Here is a 26,457-nt window from a genome sequence, read left to right on the forward strand (position 1 = left end):
GAAGGAAGGAAGGAAGGAAGGAAGGAAGGAAGGAAGGAAGGAAGGAACTGGACCACTTCCTTACACCACACATGAAAATAGACTCAAAATGGATTAAAGATCTAAATGTAATACCTGAAGCCATAGAACTCTTAATGGAAAACATAGGCTATAATCTCTTAGACATTAGCCTTAGCAACATATTTATGGATAGGTCTCCTCAGACAAAGGAAACAAAAGCAAAAATAAACTATTGGAACAACACAAAAATAAAAAGCTTTGCACAGCAAAGGAAATATTAAGAAAATGAAAAGGCAACCTACTAAAATGGGAAAGGATATTTGCAAATGATATATACAGTAAACAGTTAATATCAAAAATATATAAAGAACTGCTAGAATTCAACATCAAACCCCCCAAATAATTCAACTTCAAAATGAACAAACACCTGAATAGTTTCCCCAAGGAAGACACACAGATGGCCAATAAACACATGAAAAGATGCTCAGTACCACTAATCATCAGGGAACTCCAAATCAAAACCACAAAAAGATATCATTTTACACCTGTGAGAATGGCTAGATTCAAAATGACAAGAAATAAAAAGTGTTAGCGAGGATTCAGAGAAAAAGGAGACCTCATGCACTGTTGGTGAGAAAGAAATTGGTGCTGCCATGGTGGAAAACAGTATGGAGGTTCCTCAAAAAATGAAAAACAGAAAGAGCATACAATCCAGGAATTCTACTACTAGGTATTTACCCAAAGAAAAGAAAGACAATAATTTGAAAAGACATACGCATCCTTTTGTTTATTGTAGCATTATTTACAATAGCCTAGATATGGAAGCAGCCCAAGTATTCATCAATAGATAACTGGATCAAAAGAAGATGTGGTATACATATACAATGGAATATTAGTCAGTCATAAAAAGGAATGAGATCTTGTCACGGGAAAACAAGAATGGAACTAGAGGGTACTAGGCTAAGTCAAAGAAGTAAGACAAAGACAAACTCTATATGATTTTACTTATATGTATAATCTAAAAATAATAATAAAACAAAAACAGACTCTTAAATACAGAGAACTGATGGTTCCCAGAAGAGTGGTGGGTGGGAGGATGGGCAAAATAGGTTAAAGTAAGAGGTACAAACATCCAATCATAAAATAAAAAAGTCACAGAGACTAAAATATAGTATATGGAATACAGTCAATAATATTGTAATAACATTGTATGGTGACAAGCGATGACCACATTTATCATGGTGACACTGAGTAATATAGGCAATTGTTGAATCAGTATGCTGTACACCTAAAATCTAACTTTGTATGTCAACAGAGATTGAGTATGATTGTTGTGGACCAGACCTGAATTCAACAATCTGATTTGCCACCTAATAGCTATGTCCTTGATCAAGTTACTAAGCTACTCTTAACTCAATGCTCTCATCTATACAGGTAGATGCAAATATACTTACTTAAGGTGATTTTGCATATATTAGATAGTGCAAATGAAATATTTAGCACAATACCTCCCACAGCAAGCACTAAATATGACCACTGTCATCACCACACTAACTGTTCTATAATTATTAGATTACACACATATCGCTCACAATTGAATTAAAATTGGTGGTGCAGGAAATCTATCTTTCCTGCCACTGTTTTTCCTAAAACTTCAATGTGTGTTAAGTAGTAGATGGTCAATAAATGATTTATAAATGAATAACTATACATAGGTTTCTCTCTCTCTCCTCTCTCTCTCTCTCTCTCCTCCTTCCTTCCCTACTTCCTCCCTCTCTATATATGCATAGGTATCATATAATTTTTAAAATGTTTCTTCTTTATCCCTGTGGATTTGTACATAATTGATCTTCCTTTCACTTCAAGGAATTGTCCCATAACTGTACCTTTTTTTCAAATTATTTCCCATTCCTTATTTTCATGGTTAGAATATAAACTCATTAGTGTAGACACTGTGTTTTTTACCATTATGTAATCAGGACCTAGAACAGCATCGGACATATAAACAGGAACACAATAAGTATTTGTCAAAAGAATAAATAGATATTCTCTGAATTTCAAGATCTGCCTCTGGTCCTTTACATTGGATTCCCCTCCCTGGCTTGTCTCGATCCATTCAATGCTCTCCTTTACTATGATATGCACTGCTCTTATTTACTGCATTATACACTTTTTGAGGTAGAGTCCTCTCCACCCTGACCCAGTTCCAGTACCAAAAACTTTCGGTCCATTGACCAAAGAAGGAAGTCTACAAAAGAGTGTGCACACATTCTATTTGTGTTGTTATTCCAATGGATAATGATGATGTGTCAATTGAGATTACAGAACTCCTCGATTATATAAGGAACTGCTTAGATGGTGTCTCAACCTTCTACTGAGCGGGGGCGGGGGGGCGGGGGTTGGGATAGAAGCAGCTTTCTAAAAACCTTTCCCATCATGCCCACAGGTAGTTGCCAACTCCCCAACTATTCATCAGAGCAGCTTGCTGCTTCTTTGTAGCTTCCCTCTAAAGCAGGTGTTCTCGGTCTCCACTATGCATGAAAATAACCTCTGAGGCTTTTCAATAAGAATGCCTAGAGCACCTGAGTGGCCCAGTCGGTTAAGCATCAGACTCTTCTTTTAGCTCAGATTATGATCCCATCGTTGGTTTGAGCCCTGCATAGGGCTCTGCACTGGCATCAGGGAGCCTGCTTGGGATTCTCTCTCTCTCTCCTCTCTCTGATGTCTCTCTCTCAAAATAAATAAATAAACTTAGAACAAAAAGAATGACTGGCTGTGCCTCCTTGGCTCCCACCACAGAGGTGAGGTTTAGGAATTTGTAGTAATAATTCCCATAGGTAATTCTAATATGCATCCAAAGTTGAGAACCACTGGGTTGTAAAGAGTTCAAGTCCATTCAGACTAGGTTTTCAGGTACCAGAAATCCCAAACTCAAAGTCTTAAGGCACAACACACAAGACTAGACAGGGATGGAGTTTAAGCAACCAGTTGTGTATGCCAGGTCTAAGGCTTCAGCCATCACTTAACTGTAGCCAGTTATAATTATGTGGGAAAGTAGCCCAGATCTTCTTAATCTTCAAGAGAAGCCATAATCTGCAATTTTAGATAAACTTTCACAATTTGAAGTGCTGGCAACCAATTCAAATTTCTTCAAAATACTGTATGGGGTAAACAAAACATGTCTTGAGCTAGATTCCATTCATGGACCAATAATCTGCAGTTTTCACTTTATACCAACTGTTCTACAATATCCTGAGAAATCCTCCCTATATTTTTCATCAAGAGTGTGTCTATTAAATAAGTTCTTAGAAAGCTAGATTCCTTTTATATCATTCATGTATGTTGTAGGTGTTGTTTTGAACAAAACTGATTGGTATGGCTGGAATAATTCTAAAGGCCAATAAAGTATGTTATTTAAAGTATGTGATGCTCAAATGCCTCAAGCAAAAAGCCATTGGCAGTGTGAACATCACTCCTCAATCTACCAATATGTAGTAATACCTGAAATATACAAAGCACTGAGTAGGCTCTTTGGAATAGAGACAGTGGCATAGTTCCTATTTTACAGAACCATGCCATATATTCAGAGAGGTAGGACATAGACTTATAGGATTTTAGTAAAAAAATAAAACATAGCCATTTACTAATGGTGAGAGCAAGGCTAGATTTGAGTTTACCTGCAGGAAATAGAACATTTCATTGAAAAGAAAATGGAGGCAGATTGTGGAGTGCCTCAAATGTATGACAAATTAGTTAAGATTCCTGGAGGCAGTGTCAAGCAATTGAAAGGGCTTTGTGTGTTTTTAATTTTTGTTGTTTTTTTTTTTTCTTTTGTTTTGTCTTGATTTTCAGTAGTAGAGTATCATGGCAAGCAGTGTTTAGGAGGAGTATTCTGGTTATGGTAGATGAGACAGATTGCACAGGAGAAAAGAGAGGAAGACAACCTGTTAGTAGGTCAGAGCCAAGGTTACAGACATGAGGAGAGGAGGGGAGGATGGTCTGGCCTGGAAGGTAGCAGAGGGAGGGAGGGAAGGAAGAGTAAGCTCAAGTGATTTTGACCTTGACTAAAGAAAAAGGAGGGCTACCACTTATTCAGTAATCCCCTAGGATGATCTTTATTCCATGCTGAGGGCTTCACATAAAATTATCTCTTTTTGTTTAAAACAGAATATGACTGAAATGGGAGGCCACTTGAAGAGGATTCCACTATATAACCACACTAAAATTTATCTTATAGGGCCTTGGAGATCATCCAGTCCGACGCCCTCACTTTACAAAAGGGACTTGAATTTTCTCAGTCATTTACATACCTGGAACAGAGCCAGAATAGAGCCCTGATTTCTGATTTTTTACCCTAATGATCTTCACCACGTTGCTTCCTTGTCCCAAGCTTTCATATAAATGGACTATAAATCAGGTACCAGATTCAGGTAAGAAAATGCAAGTGAACAAGTGATAAAATGAAAGTGAACAGGTGATAAAATGTGGTATAGAAAGTAATTCCATAACCACTCAATGCAAACAAGGGAGGAGGGAGCCAGAAAAAGAAAGTCTCCACAACCTTGATGTAAAGGTTGTACAGAAGAGGAGATAAAGTCAGCAGTGATATACAGTTAGCAGTAGTGCCTACATCCCTTTTATCAGCCCAGCGCAGATGTTGAGATAAGAGGACATGAATGGAAATAAAAGGAAAGCAGATTCAAACTAGCTCTTAGAAAGCCCTGTTCACTGGAAGATGATAAAAGTGAAGAATTACCACTCTGGAAATGTGGTTGAGGGAAAAATCAGAGGGACTCAGGGAACAGTGAGGTGTCATTGGAGCTGGGTTTGGAGTGGTACCTGCCTCATGAGTTTCTGTCTTATAAATTTTTTTTTCTTCTAAAGAAAAAATCATGTATTGTGAGTTGACACAACGGCATATGGCAGGGTCTGCCTCAGAGAGATTATCTGCAAGTTTAACCAAATAGATACTCTATGGAAACTCAAGACAAATGGAACTCCAGTTCTGTAGCCAGCCACTCTGGTATTATGAGACAATTACTAAGGCCGGACCCCTGAGTTGAAATGTTTCTTGGCTCTCATAAACCGTGCCAAAAGGGAGAGCCCAATTATCCACTCTGTCCTGAATTGCTCACCATCAGCCCATGTAATAAGAGTTAATTAAGGACAGGAAGTACGAGTAAGAATGCTCTCCATGCCTTTCTATCCCTTGCCCTTCAAGTTCCCAGCACTTTTTCTCTCACCAATAAAGCAATTACACAGGATGGCTTGGGTAAAGTTTTTACCAATTCAGTTATCATATTGATCAAGATAGATTCAGTAGGGTACCACCAGAAAGTAACTTTCTTCTTCACTACAACTGCCAGGCAAAATCACTTTGTTGCCTCCTTTTTCCGCACTGGAGAGAAATTTGGGGCAGGCATCATAGATGTTCCAGCCTCATAAATCAAAGTCCAGTATTATCCTATGGACTGCTTCATACCCAGAAACCCCCGACTGAGGAAGAAAGAGTTTTGTCTTTCCTCATTTCCCTTTTTCCCCAATTGCCGCTCTCTTTGGCCTCATGTGGGTTGGGTCTAGGAGGGATACAAACTGCTGGGAAGGTACTGCATCCTACTCTGAGGCCAGAGTGGCTGTCTGGACCCTCTGGGTGTTGCTGATATTCAAATGCCAATTCTTATTGTCACTGGAGCATATATGGGCTGCTCAGGATCCCTCCTGCTAGAAGTCTCCATCTGCAGAAGAGCATTTCCCCCTCCCATCAGCTTCCAGCAGCCCACATTTGGGGTCAGTTCACTGTACAGGCAAGCCCATCTTTCTCACTATAAGCAGTTTAGCTCCCTTCTGCTGGCTCTAGGTCTGTCTCATGGGAAATCCACACCATTGTCTATAAAACTACAACTCTCTCCCAAAGCAACTGGATACTTCCTATCTTTAGAGGTCAGAATTGGGTCATGTTCCAGTCTTTGTTATCTCCCCCAAATTGCAGGAAATACATGTTAACCCCCTTAACTGGTTCTATTACCTCCCACATTTGACTTAAGATGAAGAACAAGGACCCACTCCACACCGTGGAAAAGGGACACAAAGAACACTCACAACTCTACCCCAAGAAATCCTCATGGGAGACCCTGCAACTCCCAATGAATCCTTGGCATTTCCTTACACTGCCTGAAGGTGGGTGAAGGGCTAATGCCAGCTGAACCCATTTCTCCGTATTTACAGTGACAGAGCACCTCACATCTAGACAGTTAAGATTCATGTGAAAATGTGAAGAGGTTCTAGAAAAATAAAGTAACTTAAAGTCAAAATATATGGAAATAACCCCTTCCTATTTTCCAATCTCTTCCTTTCTGCTCTTCCCTGCCCCACTGGCTTCAAGACCCATGTGTAAAATAAGAAGAAATGCAACCAATTAGATACATGCATGATTTGGACGGTGGTATAGCTGTCTGCTGGATCACGGTAAACAGTCAAATCAAGTTATTTAAAATCTATTTTTTTCTGGGTGCTTTGCTCATTTAGTTCAATCCACCTCTTTGGATAGTTTTCCTAAACACATTCCCAGAAAGTTAATTAGAGTAAGAGTTTGATCTAAAGAGTGTGAAGCTCAAAAACTCTTGGCATTTTGAGGTCAGGAAGATGATCAATTTCTTTTTGTATATCCTTTGCCAAGCTGTTCTCGCTTTAATTTTTAAACTTGTGTGAAATTCAAAGAACACAGAGCCTAGTGTCATTTACACTTGGGCCATCATAAAAAGGCAGCTTTCGCAAAAAGAATATTGGCTGTTTTCCAGGATTCCAGCAAGCTTTTTATGGGATCTTTTAAACTATTCTCCTTTAAGCCAAAAAGGGAAATTAAATTTGGCCAAGGGTGAATGGACTGCCCAAGATATGAATTGCTTCTAACAGAGACAGAGTTCAAGGGAATCCTAAAGCTTCCAATTTCAGGGAAGAAAAAAAGTAAATCCCACCTACTCCATTTATCATGGAAGAGACATTAAATAAACTGCAATATACTCAAGAAAATTTTCTTTTCAGAGCCATTTTGATGAATTGTGCGTTTTTAGAGAAATCATTCAGACCCTTTATGCCCCCTTACAGAGGAGAGGTGCCATCTGACAAGAACAATATGATGATACTTTTAAATCACTCCCTCCATTTAAAAACAAACAAATGATGCTTTGGATATGGCCTGGTGAAAATTTCAGTCTTGAAAAATTATGAAATATTTTAAGTATGAAGTGTAGAGAATAGTATAATCAACACTCATCAAACACCCATCCCAGATTTGCTTAATCTTAACTTTTGGTCTTAACTGTTCAGATGGTTTTTAAAAATACAAAATATTTTAGATATGGCTGTGTCCCAGTCCTTTTTTCACAGAAGAAATAATACTTTGCTTATTTAGGTGTTGATCATTCTCAAATTTTCCTTTTGATAAATATATATGCATCTCTAAGCATGTTTTACAATATAGGTTTTATTATTCAGGAAAGGACAGAGGCCAACAGATCAGGAGACAACTGATCTTGAAAAGATACACTGTTATATTCACACCCCACACTATGTAGGGGCACATAGGGAAGCACCAGGAGGCAGAGGGAGCTGGGTCAGGGGAAATATGGCAAGAGCCTTTATTGTGGCTTCCATGGGAAGGAACTGATGAAACAGCGTAAGCAGGTTTAGGATCATCTGGTTTAAATAAAATTCCAAGGACTCTGGGGTGTAGGGCTGCCATGGGATGATTAGGGCAAGAGAATAGACTGTAAGGGGGCCTTGGGGAAGGTGGTTGGCCCTATTGACTCTTAATTAGTTGGTTTGTATATTAAAGCACACTCACAGGCCGCTTGTTTGCCATCTGGAGGAATTAGCTAGAGCTGGTAGGAGTACGCCCTCCAGAGTCATCAAAACTCCAAGATATCCAAAACTCAAAAATACAGAATAAAAAGATATGATTTATTTCCAACAATATGCTATTTTGCAGGGTAGCCTTCATAAAAATCATATTCTATACATACTGCATGTATATGGCACTGGCTTTTTCCTTCAATATTATGCTTTAGAGATTTCTTCAGATTGTTGCATGCAGCTCTAGTCAGTTCATTTCTTTCCACTGCTTTATAACTTGGCTTTATAATTGACTGTGGTTCAGTATATAACAGTTTATTAATATTTATTCATGTTCTTGTTCATGACCATTCATTTCTGATTTTTTACTATCATAAATTATGTTGCAGTAATTAATCTTTTACCTGTCTTCGGGTACACATGTAGCAGAAAGACATGGAATAGCTAAGTTCAAAGACATTTGTATCTTTGAATTTAACACATATTGCCCATGGCTACTGAAAGTACTCCTAGCAAATTACCCTTCCATCAAGAGTGTAGAGAATGCCCTATTTTTCCATGGCCTCTCCAGCAGTGTTATCGTGAGGTTTTCCTTTTGATGTTTGCCAATATGATGATGTATAATGGTATCTAATTATTGTTTAAATTTGCATTTTCCTGACTGCTAATGAAGTTGAGCGTCTTTTAATATGTTTACTGGTTGTTTGCATTTCCTCTTATAGAAGTTGCCTGTTTATATTTTGCCAATTTTTCTACTGCGCTGTATTATATTTTTATTATTTTGTAAAGTTCTTTATATTCCGGATGCTAACACTTCATTAGTTGTATGTATTGCAGATATCTTTCCCCAGTCCACAGCTTATCTTCTCATTCGTTTATGTATCTGTTTAACAGAAATTTTAAGTTAATATAGTCCAAGGTATCAACTTTTTGATTTTGGTGTACAGTTTTCTGTGTTATATTTAAAAGTTTTAGGAGTTTTAAACCTTTGATTTTTCCCATTTAGATCTTTAGTAAGCCTGGAACTGAGACGTTAGTATGGTAATGTTATCTTTTCCTACAAGCATAGTTTCAGCATCTCTGGTTGATTATTTCACATTTTCCTCCACTGATTTTTAATGCTACTCTGTCATTTGCCATTTCCTTTTGTTTATCATCTATTTTTGTAATCTTTATTCTCTTCCACTGCCCTAACTTCTTAATCCCTGTCAATACCACAGCATTTTAATCACATTTAATTTCTAAAATTTATATTGCCTGGAATGTCAATTCCCCCAATCTTGTTTTACATCTTCATAATTGTTCTGGCTATACTCTGAATGTTCTTCCATATGAATATTAATCACCTGGTCAATTTCCATTCACATATACCAAAAAAAAAAAAAGGAAAAAGAAAAAAGAAAGAAATAAAAGAAAACACAAGAAAAGGCTATTGTGCCTCAGATGTGTCATATGCTTAATTTATATACTAATGTAGATTAAAACCAATACCTTCACGGGGTACTTGGGTGACTCAGTTGGCTGGGCATCCAACTTCGGCTTAGGTCATGATCTCATGGTCCATGGGTTCGAGCCCAAATCCGGCTCTGTGCTGACAGCTCAGAACCTGGAGCCTGCTTCGGATTCTGTGTCTCCCTCTCTCTCTGCCCCTCCCCCACTCATGCTGTCTGTCAGTCTCTCTTTCTCTCTCAAAAATAAACATTAAAAAATTTTAAATAAATAAATAAACATTTAAAAAATTTAAAAAAGAAACCAATACCTTCACAATGTTGAGAACTTCCCAGGTAAAACTGTGGCATTTCTGTTTGTTCAGGGTTTGTTTTTTAAAAGGTTTTCCAGTTAAGTATTTGATTATTCTCCATATAACCCTAAACCTTTTTTTCTTATATTTCTTTTATTGAATAAGTTTTATGGCTATTATAATTGATACACTTTAAGATAATCTAAGAATGCAAATTATTTTGTGCACTAATTATACAGCCAGTTACCTTGCTAGACTTTCTCATTAGTTCTACTCCTAATCTCTTAAAGGAGAGTTATTTGTATAGACAATAATGTTACCTATAGATGAGAGTTTTTCATCGATAATACTGATTTTTTTTTTCTTCTTAACTGTCTAGGCTAGTACATCTAACACAATACTGAATGGATGAGGTAATGGTAAACATCCTTGCTTCATTCCTAATTTTAAAAAGAATATCTCTAATACTTCACAATTGTGATATTTATCGTAGTGTTTGATAGATTTTTATTCCTTACATATTAAGAATATTCCTCCTTTTCCTTGTTTGTCAAAAAGTTTTATCATGAATGAAATGTTTTATTAAATATATTTTCTATGCCTATTAAGAAAATCATGTGGTTTTTCTCTTTTAATTCTCAATGTGGAAATTTTACCAGCGTTTTCTAATATTTAACAACCCTTGAATTCTAGGACAAACTCAAACTGGCAACATTATTTATTTAGCCTCTATTGAGAACATATTGCTATTATACCATTTCAGATTTTTCCATTTACATTAATAAGTGAGATTGGCCTAATCTTTCTACTCTTTTATTGTCCCTGTCTGATGTTATTACTGATGTTATTTATACAAGCCACATAAAATGGGTTTGAGAACATTCCCTCTTTTCTTGGTCCCTGGAATAGTTTGTATAAGATTGAGATTTTCTATTATTCTAAAAAGGCGTAATTTACTTCTAAAATGATATGATACTGGGGCATAAGGGTGGCTCAGTCAGTTAAGAGTCCGACTCTTGATTTCAGCTCAGGTGATCATCTCACTGTTTGTGGTATCAAGCCCCTTGTTGGGCTCTGCGCTGACAGTGCAGAGACTGCTTGGGAGTCTTTCCCTCTCCCTCTTTCCATGTCCCTCCCCTGCTCTCTCTCTTATTCAATCAATCAATCAACAAATAAATAAAATCATATCATGTTAACCTTGTTTTGGGGTGGATGGGTTTTTTTTTTTAATTTTTTTTTTCAACGTTTATTTATTTTTGGGACAGAGAGAGACAGAGCATGAACGGGGGAGGGGCAGAGAGAGAGGGAGACACAGAATCAGAAACAGGCTCCAGGCTCTGAGCCATCAACCCAGAGCCTGATGCGGGGCTCGAACTCACAGACTGCGAGATCGTGACCCGACTGAACTCGGACGCTTAACCGACTGCGCCACCCAGGCGCCCCGGGGTGGATGGGTTTTAAACTACAAACCCAATTTATTAACAGTTTTAGATTCATTCAGTTTTTCTATATCTTCATTAATCAATTTTGGTAAGTATATATCTCAAGGAAAATTATCCATATTGCCTGATTTTTTTTTAATTTAATGCTTTGAAATTGTTCCTAGGGCTCTCTAATTTAAATCCTGCTTCTCTGAAGGAAACCACCAACAAAATGAAAAGGCAACAAACAAGTTTTTTTGTTTTGGTATGTGTGGATGGAAATTGTTGATTCACTATGTTGGACACCTGAAACTAATGCAGCATTGTGTCAATTATACCTCAAAAAACAAAGAAACAACAAAAACAAAACTAATGTCTTTACCTAAGTGCCATTTTTCATAACTCTCATTGTTTTTTTTGTTGTTGTTGTTGTTGTTGCTTTGGTTTTTTTTTTTTTTTCTTGGTTGAAGTGGACAGATTTTTTTTATTCTATTGATCTTTCTAAAAAATTAGCTTTTGAGTTTATTGATCTTCTCCATTATAATCTTTAATTTCTACTCTTACTTTTTTCTATTCTCTTTAGGTTTCTTCTCTCAAGTCAAAGTTAAATTTTGAAATGTGTTTTAAAGTTAATCTCTTAGGTTCTCACTTACCTCATTTCTATAATGAAAACTTAGGGGCTCAGTTGGTTCAGTGTCTGAGTCTTGATTTCAGCTCAGGTCATCATCTCAAGGTTTATGAGTTCAAGCCCTGCATCAGGCTCTGCTCTATGAGAGTCTTTCACAGAGCAGAGCCTGCTTGGGATTCTGTCTTCCTATGTCTCTCTCTCTCTCTCTCTCTCTCTCTCTCTCTCTCAAAACAAATAAACATTACATTTAAAAAATCATAAGTAAATAAATATGAAAATTCATCAAAAATAATGCCTTTACCAGTACTCCTGATTTAAAGGAAATCTCAACAAAACTTCATTAATTAGAGCTAGATCAGTAAAATAATAATCAATCAATTATCACAAAGTTGCTGGTTAAAAACAGACCTGTAAGAAGGGTTTGCAACTTTAAGTGACTAATGGTTTCATTCAACAAACATTCAGATAAATGTACTTTTCTCTAACAATCGTTTTTAGTGGTAAAGTTATAAGTCAAAGTCCTTGAAACTATTCTGATAAACCTTTCAATATTCTAAGAAAACTCCTTACTCATGTTAGCAATAAACTTATGAAGAAAATCTTTTAATTTTCTGAATATTTTTTCATGCTTATTTTTGAGAGAGAGAGAGAGAGAGAGAGAGAGAGAGAGAGAGAGAGAGAGAAGGGCAGAGAAAGAGGCAGATACATAATCCAAAGCAACTCCAGACTCTGAGCTGTCAGCACAGAGCCCTATGCGGGGCTCAGACTCACTAACAGTGAGATCATGACCTGAGCCAGTCGGACACTTAACCAAATGAGCCACCCAGGAGCCCTGAAACTCAATCTTTTATAATGAAACAAGTTAGTATAGGTTAAACTATCTATACATCAAGTTTTAATGTCTGGCTGAGTGTTTATCTTCTCAAAATACCTCTATCTCAACAGTCCCTCATTTTCCCAACTGTCTTATGAAATGACTTTTGAGTTTGTACCGTAAGTTCTACCCAGAAATGCAATAAAGAACTACCGACTTTATAGTTTTCTGTTTCCACTGTTCTGTTGTTGCTTTGTTTATTCACTGTGTTGAATGTAGCTTGTGAAATTTCCATCTTTTTTATTTCCATTTTGGGTAAAATAATTTAAAGCCCTTAACTTCTCTGTACGTGGCAGCTTAGCTGCATCCCTGAAGTTTCATGTTGTATTTTCATTACAGCTCAATTCCAAATAATTCCTAATTATTATGTAATTTCTTCTGTGACCCATGTGCAACTTCAAAGAGTGGGGTTTTGTTTTTAGTTTTTACTTTCTAGATGTTTGTACATGTGTTGTTGGAGGGAGGCTGTTAATTATTATCTCTTTTAACTAATTTCTAAGTAATTTAAATGCACCATATCAAAGACAATTATTTGTTCTATACCAATTGCTTTGTGACCTAATTCTTGGTCAATATTTTTTTCATTGTTCTTTGTTGAATAGGTGAGTTTTCCAACCATTATGAAAACCAACCTATTCAATAAGGAACACTGATTTCTCTGTTCACTATTCCTTCTTGTTTTTGTGCCTTCCTACCAGATTATACTTTATTTCTCTAAAGGAATTCCTTTGCTGAAATTTCATTAATGACTAACTAAATTTGTCTAAAAGCATCTTTATTTCATCCTCACATTTGAATGTTTATTTCTGGGTATAGGATTCTAACCAGGCAGTATTTTCTCTAATTATGAAGATATTTTTACAAAGTTTGCTGATTATTTTTATTTGACGATAATAGGTCTATTTCTGTTTTTATTTAAAATAGTTTTTCTTTTGACTCCACAGTTTTAATTCAGAGGTATCTGGAAGTAGATTTATTTTTGTTTTCCTTCCTAGGACTTGAGGTTTCAAAATCTGAGATTTAGGTCTTTTATAAATTATGGAAATTTCCAGATGTTAATTCATTAAAAATTGCCTGTCTCCCATTTTCTGCCCCTTTTATTTTCTAGAATGCATGAGATAGTTAAATAGGCAGCACAGAGAAATAAATCTTTACATTTCATCTTCTATATCTCATCTCACACAACATCTTAGCATCAAAACACAAGTCCTTCACTACCAAGTCCAGAAACTGACCTCCTCCCTGAATAGTTTGGCTTCAATTCATCCTTTTAGAATTCTGTTTGCATTCACCACTCAGGGTTCCATTTGGTCTTCAGTTGCTTTACTTTGGGCCCCTGGGGATTTCTCATACTTTCTTATAAGCACAACTATGCATTAAAGCAATATTTATTATGATTTATAGAAGACTTCTGGACAATTTTAGTGAAAATATCTTCAAGTTATCTAGTTCATAACATTTCGGTAAATGGGAGTCAAGACTATGTCTTTAAAAAAAAAGCTTTAATTATGTTAATAGGTTGGAAACATTTAGGCATAAGTGTTTATAGAAAACTTGTATGCTACTAGGGTTGAATCAAAAAGCACTATCTAGTTGACTTAGTATTTGCTTTTTCAAGTTTGTTTTCATCATTCTTCTGTCTTGTGATAATAGGAACAAAAGAGTGATAGAAACAAAAGGGACTTGTCTATGTTACTTAAGACAAAATGAGTGCAAACCACAAGAGACTCTTAAATACTGAGAACAAACTGAGGGTCGATGGGAGGTGGAGGAGAGGGGAAAATGGTTGATGGGCATTGAGGAGGGCACCTGTTGGGATGAGCACTGGGTGTTGTATGGAAACCAACTTGACAATAAATTACATATAATAAATGAATAAATACATGTAAAAATATTTTTTAAAAAGATTAAATGAGTACCTTAACTTTGATTCTTTTCAGATGGGAGTTCTAGAAGTTGACAGTCTCCCAGGTACATAGTCCTTAATCTTAATTTATATGTCTTTTTATTTACATGGGTTTAGTATGCCCTACTGGTTTTGAAGTCCAGGCTCAAATTCACCCACCTCTTCCAATCTTCCTTTTATGTATTTATGTACTTTAGGATCTTTCTCACTTCAATATTTGCATAACATTTATAGTTATTACATCAACTGTATCCCACAACTGTTTTCTGGTATTCCAACATTTCTGGCTTTACCTTTCCACATATATAAACTCCTCCAAAGCAAAAACGGCACTTAAGATTCTCTCTCATGCTTTCTCCCCATAGAGCTGGTGCACCTGACAGCCAAAGGCAAGTAAACAAAGTTAAAGTAAAATATCATTTGCCGGGATAATTTCGTCTGCAATAGGAGTTTCATTAACACCAATAAGTAATAAGAGAATGAAGTAATGCAGGTTTACAGAACTATCCAACTCCTCAGTGCTTATTTCATTCCTGCTGAAACACCACCTTGTGGAAGGAAAGATTCGGGGAGGAGTGGGGGAAAGTACCTACTAATCAGTTACAAAGCAAGAGAAAGCCAGAGGAAGGAATAGTATTCTTGTCACAGAGATTCCAAAAGGGTCACTTATAATTCTACTCTCAAGCCTAGAACTCTCAGACTGATTAATAGCCATTCAAGAAAAATTTTGAGTACTTGCCACATACCAGACACTGTTTGAGGGCATTCGGTAGACAGTAGTAGACAAATCATACAAAAATTCCTGCCTTCAAGGAGTCTGTATTCTAGTTATAGGCTAGAGATAAATACATATGTGAATGCATACATACATACATACATACATAAATAAAGTGTACAAAATGTCCGAAGTGTTGTGAAGAAAACTCTGAGCAGGAAAGAGAGCCAGGGGCAAAGTAGGGGAGGTTGTCATTTTAAATAGGGTGGTTAGAAAAAGCATCACTAAACAAGTGACATTTGAGCAAACAGCAGACTGGAGGCGGCAGCCATGAGGATATCTGAGAGAGGAGCGCTCCGGGCAGATAGAATTGCAAATGCAGAAACACAGGCAAGAAGGAACCTGGCATGTCCAAGAACTAGCAAGAGAGTACTGTGAAAAGAACAAGAGAAGCAAAGGGGAAAACTGTCAAAATGGAGAGTACAGGGTCTGTGGAAACGGAGAGCAGGGACATCCATACATCACTGTATACAATGTGGGTTTTTTCCTGGAGGAGATGAGGAGCCACTGGAACAAACTTTGTGGAAGAGGGAAACAAATATTTCAAGTAGAAGAAAATGGCAAAAACTGAAGGTGGCTGACGTTGAGAGTAGAGTTTTTTTGATGAACTAAATTATGGCATATTTGTATACTGATGGGCAGGACTCAGTAGAGAAGCAAACATAGGTGAATAAAATGTACCCAAGAAAGGGGTAAATTACTGTTGTGGTTACCTCAACAAGAAGAGAGGAGACGAGATCTGATGTGGATTGGAGGCACTATTCTCAGCCAGGTCCAGAGTCCTGGTCACCCATGGTAACAGGAGGGAAGGCAGGGTATGGCTTCAGGTGCAGATGGCTTAGTGGTTACAAGCCATGTGAGAGCATGAAATTCTCTTCTATTAGGTTCATCTTCTCTTTGAAATAGGAAGCAAGGTCAGCTAAGAATGGCAAGGGAAGAGGTTTTGGGGGTTGGACTAGAGAAAGAAAAGAGGCCTCACACAAGCTACGGGAGGGCAACATGGAGTACTGATGATGAAAGTGTTCATATTCCAGCTCTGCCATGTATCAGCCAAGTGACCCTGGGCAAATCTACAAACCTCATTAAACCTATTCCCTCTTAATGCAAAATGGGCATTACTGCTTTGTGGGGAGGATGAAGAGAGATCATGTGAAAGCAATTGCAACTACTACTAAATGACAAGCACTTAGTATATGTTGGCTGTTGGCTGATAGTACACATTAGGAAATTACTTATCAGTGAATGGATAGGTTGTGATATTTTATGTCTACTCTCTTTTCAGGAGGTTTGTCCTCACCAAACTTCGAGTCATCCCAAAAGGAGCATTCTTGGGATTTGGGGACCTGGAGAAAATGTACGTACCTAACAGTGCTGTGTGTGAGTGCCTCAAATAGGCTGTGGTCAGCAGCCTCACATCACATCCAGTGTGATGCTCTGTGCCTAGAAGCCAGAAAACTTGCTGCACCTCCTCCTATTTTATTTCCTAATAGTGAGGGACCTTTCAGAGTATGGTTAATGAAAAGAGCATAAGGTCAATCTAAGCAGTCCTCACTTTTTCTTCTACAAGGCATTGCTCCAAAGTACCTGTGAGTGGAGTTTTTATAAACCAAACTGATTTTCTCTGCTGATACCTATTCTTTCTCAGGGATGTTGTCTATTATTTCTGAATAATTTTTAATTGACAACAGGGCCTAACATTTGTGTTCAAGATTCTCTAGACTTCTCTTTTCCAAGCCATGCTGACAAGTGGTAATTGATGTATCAACATTTACAAGCATCAGAAAAGTTTATTGCACTGAAGATTTCCTTTGAAAGGAGAAGACTCCTTTGCTAATGCAAACATTAACTCCTTACTGAGCTAGTTTAATGTAGGTGTATCCCCAATCAGGCTTTTCTCAAAATTAGTCACAGTATTAAAAAGCAGAATAAATTCTGCCATGTTTAAAGTAACCCACTCTTACTTTGAGAAAGTTAACAGAAGACCTAGGGGGAAAAGGAGGGGAAAAATAGTTTCAAACAGAGGGGGAGGCAAACCCCAAGAGGCTCTTAAATACAGAAACAAACTGCAGGTTGACGGGGGTGGCAGAGGAGAGGGGGAAATTGGTGATGGGCATTGAGGAGGGCACTTGTTGGGATGAGCACTGGATGCTGTATATAATCGATTAATCATGGGAATCTACTCATGAAGCCAAGAGCACACTGGATACACTCTGTTAGCTAACTTGACAATAAATTAAGTTTAAAAAAATTTTTAATAAAGTAACCCACTATTCCTTTGAAGGCTCCTGACCCCATCTCCCAGGTCTCTAGGGCCAGGAAAATGTGTTCTTCACCAGAGCAGCAGCCAGAACTCAGGACTTTAATACCAGTGAATACAGCAAAAGAAAGATGGATTACACAGAAAGGAATGATTTTTTCATCATAAGAAAGCAACCCCTCAGGTTACATGCTTTTCTCCTTCTTAAAGCCATTCAATTTTTCCTCTTGGTTCTTTCACCCCCATTTAAGAATACTTGCTGAGGTCCGAAGAAGAAAGAAATCCATTAATAAAGGAAACACAGAGCAGAGAGAGTGGCAATATGTCTCAGCAATTACACCACTTGCTTAGAGGAAGGTGCTCAGAATCCTGGGTTTGAGGGCTAGCTTTGATATAAACTTACTGTGCAATCTTGATTAAATCACTGTATCTCTTGGTATCTTGGTTTCCCTATCTGTGGGTTAAGTAAGGAGTTTTTCACAAAGGAGATGATGGCTCCTGTGAACTCTAAGTCCTAAGTATAAGGACCCCCAGTTGGATGACAGCCTGGTTTAAATCCTGCAATCCTGGGATGCCTGGATGGCTCAGTTGGTTAAGCGTCCAACTTCAGCTCAAGTCACCATCTCACGGTCCATGGGTTCTAGCCCTGCGTCGGGCTCTGTGCTGACAGCTCAGAGCCTGGAGTTGCTTCAGATTCTGTGTCTCCCTCTCTCTCTGCGCCTCCCCCACTCATGCTCTATCTTAAAAATAAATAAACATTAAAAAATGTTTTTAAAATAAAACCTGCAGTCTTCAGGGTTTACCTTCTTGAGGATATTCAACACTCACAGGAATTGAGAGATAGGGCACTCAATGGAGCAGAGCTCACCGAGGAAAACAGTGAAGCAATAGAACTGGGGAGCTCTCTGCTCAAGGTATATTCCTACATGGGTTAGCTGTTGCCCTGCTTAGAACTGACATGTACTAGATGACTAGACTATTAGATACACCTCATCCCCAAGAAGCCCTATAATTGCATAGAAATTGTTCTAAAGACAGGAATATCAGATATCAAAAATAATCCACCTTAATCAAATTCAATCCAGCAGGTGTGACTGACCCTCATTGGGTGTTCAGCATCAGACAGGACATTCCAGTAGTGATATAAATTGTTAAGCTGAGCTGACACAGCAATAATCCCAGAGACAGGGCAGCTGGCTTAAAACCTCAACTTCCTCAAACCTCAAACACAGCTTGTGCATTTCGACCTCATGACTTTATTCATCAGCCTATACTGACACAGCGAGATGCCTAAAATAAAATTAAAGTGATCTCATTTTTTTCAACACTTTGTATGTCCTAAGGCTTCAAAAACATTTCTTAGTAGAAGGCTTGTCACCAAACTGAACTCTGAACAGACTGTGCCCTTCAGTCTCTACGCTCCTTTCTTCCGTTGTCTCGCCTTCTATTCTTGGTCAGTGATGGCTTCTTATCTCCTTTCCCAATCTAACCCCAGCATTTCTATTCACCTGGTTTTTAGCCAGTTTCATGAACTTAGTAAGTATCAGCTTCCTCCTCAATATTTCCTTCTCCGTGAATCATAAAATCCCTTTCATTCATTCTGCACATGTAGCCAAGTTTCACCTTCTTTTGCTAAAAAGAAGGAGGGAAAAGCTTTCTGTATAAATCCTGCCTTCCTTCCCTGCTACCTTCCCCTCTTTCTGGTCACCCCCACACTTGTGAAAGAACAGTTGCATTCACTACCCCCCTGCCCTTTCCTTTTACTCACTCTTTAGCCAGCCCTCTTGCTATTTGGCCACAAATTCTCTAACACCATGTAATCACTCTATGAGAGTTCCCAACAATGATGGACCTGCCAGATCTCTTGACTTCTACTTTGTCTTCCTAGCACTTATCTGCAGCTTTTGACGTCACTGACTATTCACACCCTTCTTTACAATACTCATTCCCCTTTTAATTTCAGTGACAACACACCCTCCTGTGTACTCTCCTAATGTCCCAGACTACTCCACTGACAGTTCTTTCAGTCTTTCTTATTCCTCGGCTGCCCTTCAAAAATTCAGATATTCCAGAGCTCCATTATTGGCCATTTTCTTTCTCATATTATACTCACAATCCCCAATCATTATTCATCAAATGATGTCTTACTATCAGGGCTCCAAAACCTTCTTCCATAACACCCATCTCTCTTTTGAAAGATAATTCTTGTTTTCAAATGGAAAGATTCCTAAACATCTATACCTCATTAAACTGCAAGTGCCTCAAATTTAATACATCCAGACTAGTTCATGATCTGTATCTTTAAATTTCTTATCTTCTCATATTGCCCAGTGAAGAACATTACCATCTGCCCAAACTCCCATGCAGGAAAATTCAGTATCCCTTGACTTTCCCTTAAACCCAGGTCCTTTTCCAGTCCTATTGACTCTTTCTCAAAAATATTCCTGGAAACCAGCCCTTCTCTCCCTCCAGCTATTATATCCAAAGTCTCATTAACACTTACATAGCCTGTTACACGAGGCTGCTATGCCCATCCCAGGTCTGATCTCCCCAGCTCCCTGCTGCCAGACCCACACTGCTCAAACTCTCTTACAGAAGAAACTGGAGGGACTCTCATTGCCATAGGCTTTAGTATTAAGTGGCACAAAAATCAAAGCCCTTTCTATTTCCATCATATGCACTGTTTTCCCACATTTTTGCCAAGCAGGAACGTGTGCCATTTCCCATTTCATTACCAGACATCCCATTACTTACATAAAACAAGATAGCTAGTTCTTTGGATGGTGCCTGGCACATAGAGGGATCAAAAAATAGTTGCAAGGAGGGGCACATGGGCGGTTCAGTCAGTTAAGCATTTGACTCTCTTGGTTTCAGCTCAGGTCATGATCTCACAGTTCATAAGATTGAGCCCCACGTTGGGCTCTGTACTAACAGCAGGGAGCCTGCTTGGGATTCTCTCTCCCCCTCTCCCCCACTTGCACTCTCTCCAAATAAACTTTTTCTTAAAAAATTGCTGGTGAATTAATTAACAAAATGCACTTTCACACTGGTCTTATGTAGATGCTGTCCCTCTGCCTAAAATTTCACTCAAAATTTGAATAGAAATCCTGCTGATCCTCCAGTGTCCAGATTAAATGTTTACTCCTCTGTACAGCCTTTCCAGAATGCTCTCAGTACTTCCAAACCATAATCTTGTGTCCACCATACCAAGAGCACTATTATCAGATTGTATTCAGAATTCACAGTTTTTCTAGATCTCTTGATTGATCTTTAAGGGCAAGGTCAGAGTGTAACTTTGTATTAAAGTACTACACCAAGTTCTGTTTTTATCTCCTTGCTATACCTCTCATCTGTCCACTTATCTCCTCCAATTACCATCAGCTTTCCCAAATGACTGCAAGAGTTTTCAAGCATGCTGCCCTGTCCTCCAGCATGCTCTGCACTCACCCTCATCCATTCTCTAAGTGGCAACCACAGTGATATTATCTAAATTCCCATCTAATTATATCCACTTCCACATCTGTCCTGCCACATACACACACCATGCCTTACCATTGCTCTTCACATTTAAAAAGAAAAAAGATCTCTCACACTCTCTCCTTTTATCAGTTCATAAAACGTACCATGTTATCTGCCTACCATGAACCTTGCTTGGTGCAGCTCATCCCGACTAGAACATCTCTTCCACTTTTCACTCTTAATTTGGTCGGTTCCTACCCATCCTTCAGATTCCCATGCCAGAGTCACTCACCTAGAAAAGCCCTCCCTGACCTCTCCAATTAGGAAAAACCCATTACTATATACATTCTCCTACCACCACTAGACTCTTTGAGCTGACTTTCATTTTAGCAATTTTATACTTATTTTATGGGATAATTTAATTTCTAACTCCCCTACCGGACTGTCAAAGGACATGATTGTTTTATTCAGTACTGGATCCTTGGTGCCTTGCACAATAAATAACTGATAAATGCATGAATAAAAATAAAGAAATATAATAGTTGGGAAGACAAGATATCCAGATATCAAAATATTAAATAATATGAGTGATAGTGCTAAATAATGTAGAAGTAGATAGGCATACAAACACTGGTTAAGAATCTACTATGATCTAGGCATTTATATAGTTACAGTTTAAAATGTAACTCAGGACAAAAATGCACAAGATAATATGTTCTAAGTAAGTGATACAACCATTGTATTTGTTAGGACACTTTCTACTGTGAGAGGCCGAAGAAAATAAACCTCAAATAGGCTTAAGGAAAGGAAGGAAATTTAATGGCTCATTTAACATGATGGTCAGAGAGGACGAATAGCTTTAGCAAACATTCTATTTAGGTTTCATGTCCTTAGGACTTAGCCTCCCTCTCTCAGGTCTCCCTTCCACTATGTTAGCTTAAGTCCTTAGGCCCACCCTGGTGGCAACATGCCAGCAGCAATCCTGTTTGCACATTTCTTGGGTTCTATTCAGAAGGAAAGATTTGACCTTTTTTTTCTCAATCTCATAAAAGTCTTAAGATTTGTATAATTCATTTAGATCACACAATCATTCTTGGACCAACCACTACAACTAAGGGAAGGCGATACTCAAACTGGCTGTGGCCTGGGTAATGGATTCCATTCTCAGATTTGAAAACACCCATCCCAACCACATGCACTTGGAGTGGGTGAGGGAGAGTCACAAACAAAACCTGAGGCCACTGCTGGGGAAAAAAAGGCGGGTGGGGGGGGGAGACTAAGTGCTGATGGCTGCAAACAACTCACATCTTAAAATTAGTCCTGTTCTCAAACCCAAGAGAGGTTTCTGTGGCCTGGGTGGTTGAGGATTTGATAAGTTTGGTTCTTTCCCCTGCCTCCTGTTAGAATGACTTAAAGAATCTAGTAATTTTTCCCAACCCATGCTGATGATTCTTCTTTTATTAACCCAGCTTAACCTAGCCACTCTGCTTTTATAAGGAGTCAAACAGATAAGGAGTCTTTCTGGTAGAAGGCAAGCTTCTCCCTGGAAATGAAATGATCACTCTTCACATTGTAGCTTTACTCAGCATCACTATCTCAAACCTTCCTACTCTTTGGGACTAGCTGGGGGAAAAGAAACCATTAAACTCTCTGCAATGTGAAGTGGCTTTGCAAAGTGCACTGTAAACTGTTTACATTGTCTTTAATTACTTCAGAGCCATATGTCAGCTTGGTATAAAGTGTGAAGATTACACTGAATAGGGTGGGGGGAGTAGGTGACAAGGTGGTGATTTATGGTAACCAGAAAAATTATGTATGGAAATGAGTGCAATTTAAAAACACATCTACGTGCTATTATAACACTGGAGGGGGAAGAAAAGCCAGTTTATAACAAAATATCTTTGAAAATAGGAGCATGATGAATATGTAAATGAGACCAATCAACATCAGCTGAGATATGGTATATGCAGATGAGACGGCATTGAGCCAAAATGTGAAATAGCTCCCAAGCCATAAATATGAACCATATAAAATTCATTTGAAATATTCATGATAACATAAGGACAAAAAATATAATCAAGTGATTTATTTACATTTAAAAATGAGAACGCTAGTCTAACACCCCAGCCTCCACCCCCAGATCACTGGGGAAAGAAAAGTTAACAGGGGGACTTCTAGAAGAAATTTATTAAATGAGAACCAATGCAGGAACACTAAAAAAAGTTGAGGACCCTTCAAATTCTCAGTTCTTTGCACTTACTCAAGCACAGATAAAAGGAAAGGAAACAAATCAGGTAATCAAAACTGTATTGCTAGAAATTTGGGCTCCAATCTGCTTTGCCTCCCTGAGCACCTGCTTGTTGGATAATGTAGGTCCATTACCTCCCCATCTTTCTATGTTTCCAAGTTAATAGGCAAAGGAGTCTTGAGTCTCACTTGCTGAAATAAAGCAAAAGGAGGTAGGCTGAAGATGCATCAGGCTGCCGATTAACAACTAGAGGCCAGTGTTGGAGCAATTAGATCCTTGAATGGGAAGACAGGATATGAATCCTTGGGCATACAAAGGATAATGAGGCTCGGTGGTTCTCATCTCAGGCAGTGCTTTAGAATGCCCTGGGTTTTTTTTTTTTTTTTTTAATAATCCACAGGACTATCATTTCTAGGGATTTTTCATCTGTCTGGGGTGGGGCCAAGCACTGATCATGTTTTAATACCCCTTTGATGATTCTAATGCACATCCACTGTTGGAGCCCCTAAGGTGGATGATTATTTAGGCCTGAATCCCATTTGTAGAAAGAATATTCACAAATGTAGGTAGTACATGTATGTATGGTGTAGCTGGAGAACAAATAAAAGGAGGGCGGTAGGAGAATAGGACAAAGAAGAAGCTGGGGTGAGATCATAGAGCACCTTAGAGATCATGGGGACAAGTCTGAGTGTCATAGTTAATCATGGGGATTAAATGGGTTATTTTGAACAACCAGGTGAATAATTTGATTTGCATTTGTTAAAGATAACTCACACACAGATTTTTGTTAGTATTTCATTAAGGATTTTTGTCTATATTTGTAGAGCTATTAGTCTAGATGGTATTGTCAGGATGTGGAGCAACTAGAACTCTCATACACACCTGCTGAGGATGTAAAATGGTACAACCTCTTTGGAAAATAGTTTGGCGGTATCTTATAATGTATTTACCCAAGAGAAATGAAAACATATGTCTACCCAAAGACTTGTTGAAGAATGTTTGTAACAGATTTATTCATAATAGCTCAAAACCACAAACAACCCAGTACTCATCACCAGGCCAGAAGGTAAGCAAATTATGTTTTACCAATGTGACAGAATACTACCCCAAAATAAAAAGGAATAAACTGCTAATACAACAACATGAATGAATCTCAAAAGCATTATACCAAGTAAGAAAGCCAAACACAGAAAAATATACTCCATATAATTCTATTTACATGAAACTCCTAAAAAAAAAAAAAATCTACTCTGGTGCCAAAAAGCAGATCAGTAGTTGCATAGGGCCAAGTGTGATAACTGGAGAATGTCTTGGAAGGGGAACAAGGAACTTTCTAAGCTGACAGAGATGTTCTATATCTTGATTGTGGTGGTTGTTAGAAAATATATCCATTTGTAAAATTTTTAACAGTTAAAATGAGTACATATTATTTGTCAAATTATACTTAAGTAAAGTTGATTTTTTAAAAACAATTAGTACCTATTTGGAGCCAGTTTTAAACACCACATCTCAGTTAATCTGCACTTTATAGACATGGATCTAACATTCAGCAAGGTTAAGCAACTAACCAGCATCAGAGGATCCTTCAGTGGTTAAGCTAGGATTGAATCCAAGGTAGTCTGGTCGTTTCTGCTACAAAAAGCTTCCTTTTTATTGGCATCCACCATTTTCCAGAATTATTCTACTAAAATATAGGAGTGACCAACGGAAGGATTATGGCTGTGAAAGCTTCCTTCAGTATCATTTATAATTAGAAAAGAGGATTTCTATACCTAAGCACTTGGAACTTCCATAAACCAGAACCTAAAATCATTTTCTGGGGGAACAGTCTTAGAAAGGAGCAAACCTCTTCTTGCAACATTTTTTGCCTTCCACTTCCAGTGTGCCAACTCATTTCTGGGTAAAGCTCTTGCTGAGACTGGCCTAAATCCAAGGGTTTACAAACTGTGCTGCCTGTTAAGTTGCAAATTAACTTAGTCAGCAGTTGGGAAATGTACAATTAGGCCAATTAAGTTGTCATTATTGACCCAGGTCAAACATGAGTTAGTGTCTAGAAGGTGAAAGTCCTTGTCTCATCTCCTGTTCTCCATAAATATTCTGAAAGTATTTTTTCTTTTTATTTATTGCTTCAACCAAGAATACAAGAAGCTGTTTTCTTCTCACATTTTGGGTTGATGTGGTTTTAGTGTTCCCATTAAGTCCCCTTATTTCAACTGTTTCTAGGTAAGTCCTTAAAATAAACTTTACAATATCTAATGGCTGCCCAGCTCAAAAAGAGAATAATTTATTAGCTTCACACTTATGTATTTATGTTTTTACGCATTTTGGTTTTGTTTTGATTTAAGAAAACATTTTTAATGTTTATTTTCATTTTTGAGAGAGAGAGAAAGAGAGAGAGCTAACATGCACTTGAGCAGGGAAGGGGGAGAGAGAGAGAGAGAGAGACACAGAATCCTAACTCCAAGATAGGGACCTGAGGCGAAGTGGACACTTAACCAACTGAGCCACCCAGGCACCCTTGCTTGATTTCTTTTTATGTGTTGGGGGGATGGAAGAGGGGAAGTGTAATAGGGGAGGCAGAATTCCTGAGATATAGTGATCTTATGGATTCCCCCCAACCCTGTATTCATTTTAACTCTCCACATCTTAGTCCCTTTATGCTTTATTCATAAAAATAGTATAGGGATTCCTTGCTGGAAGGGATTACAAGTAAGGGAATACTGGAAGAATACAGGTGAAAGCCCCACTGTTTACTCTGCTTGGGCTGCTATAATAAAATACCAGACTGGGTGGCTTAAATAACATTTATATCTCACAGTTCTGGAAGCTAGAAGTCCAAGATCAAAGTACCAGTATGGCCAGTTCTGGTGAGAACCCACTTCCTGGCTTATAGACAACTGCCTTCTCACTGTATCCCCACATGGCCAAGAGCACTGGTCTCTCTATCCCATTATAGGGGCACCAACCCCATCAGAAAAGCTCCACTCCCAAGACCTCATGCAATTTCTTCCCAAAGTCTCCACCTCCAAACACCACCACAGTGGGGACTGGGGCTTCAATATATACATTTGGGTTGGGGATGGAGAGAAAAAGACACAAACATTTAGTCAATAGCACCAACTGTGAACTAGCAAGCATATAGTAATAAAGATGTGTATTATAGATGCTCTTTTGCCTGGGAAGGCACAGATATGCTGTCATTTACATATTCCATCTCTAGGATCCTCCACCCACTTGACACTCCAGGACTTATGGTCCTGGCAACCTCCACTTGGCAGCTTTCATTCAGCAGCTAAG

The 26,457-nt window shown here is 38.2% G+C and overlaps 1 protein-coding gene across 1 annotated transcript in view; it reads left to right on the top strand.

Annotated features, from left to right (window-relative positions):
* FSHR (follicle stimulating hormone receptor) overlaps window positions 1-26,457 on the top strand; it is a 187,760-nt gene that overhangs the window by 67,462 nt on the left and 93,841 nt on the right. Inside the window, exon 2 of the mRNA XM_040453628.1 lies at window positions 16,479-16,550. Coding sequence (XP_040309562.1) covers window positions 16,479-16,550 — 72 coding nt within the window. The remainder of the gene's footprint in view (window positions 1-16,478; window positions 16,551-26,457) is intronic.

The sequence above is a fragment of the Herpailurus yagouaroundi genome, unplaced genomic scaffold (genome assembly GCF_014898765.1).
Source record: "Herpailurus yagouaroundi ecotype Mexico unplaced genomic scaffold, PumYag 210, whole genome shotgun sequence".
Classification (NCBI taxonomy): Eukaryota; Metazoa; Chordata; class Mammalia; order Carnivora; family Felidae; genus Herpailurus; species Herpailurus yagouaroundi.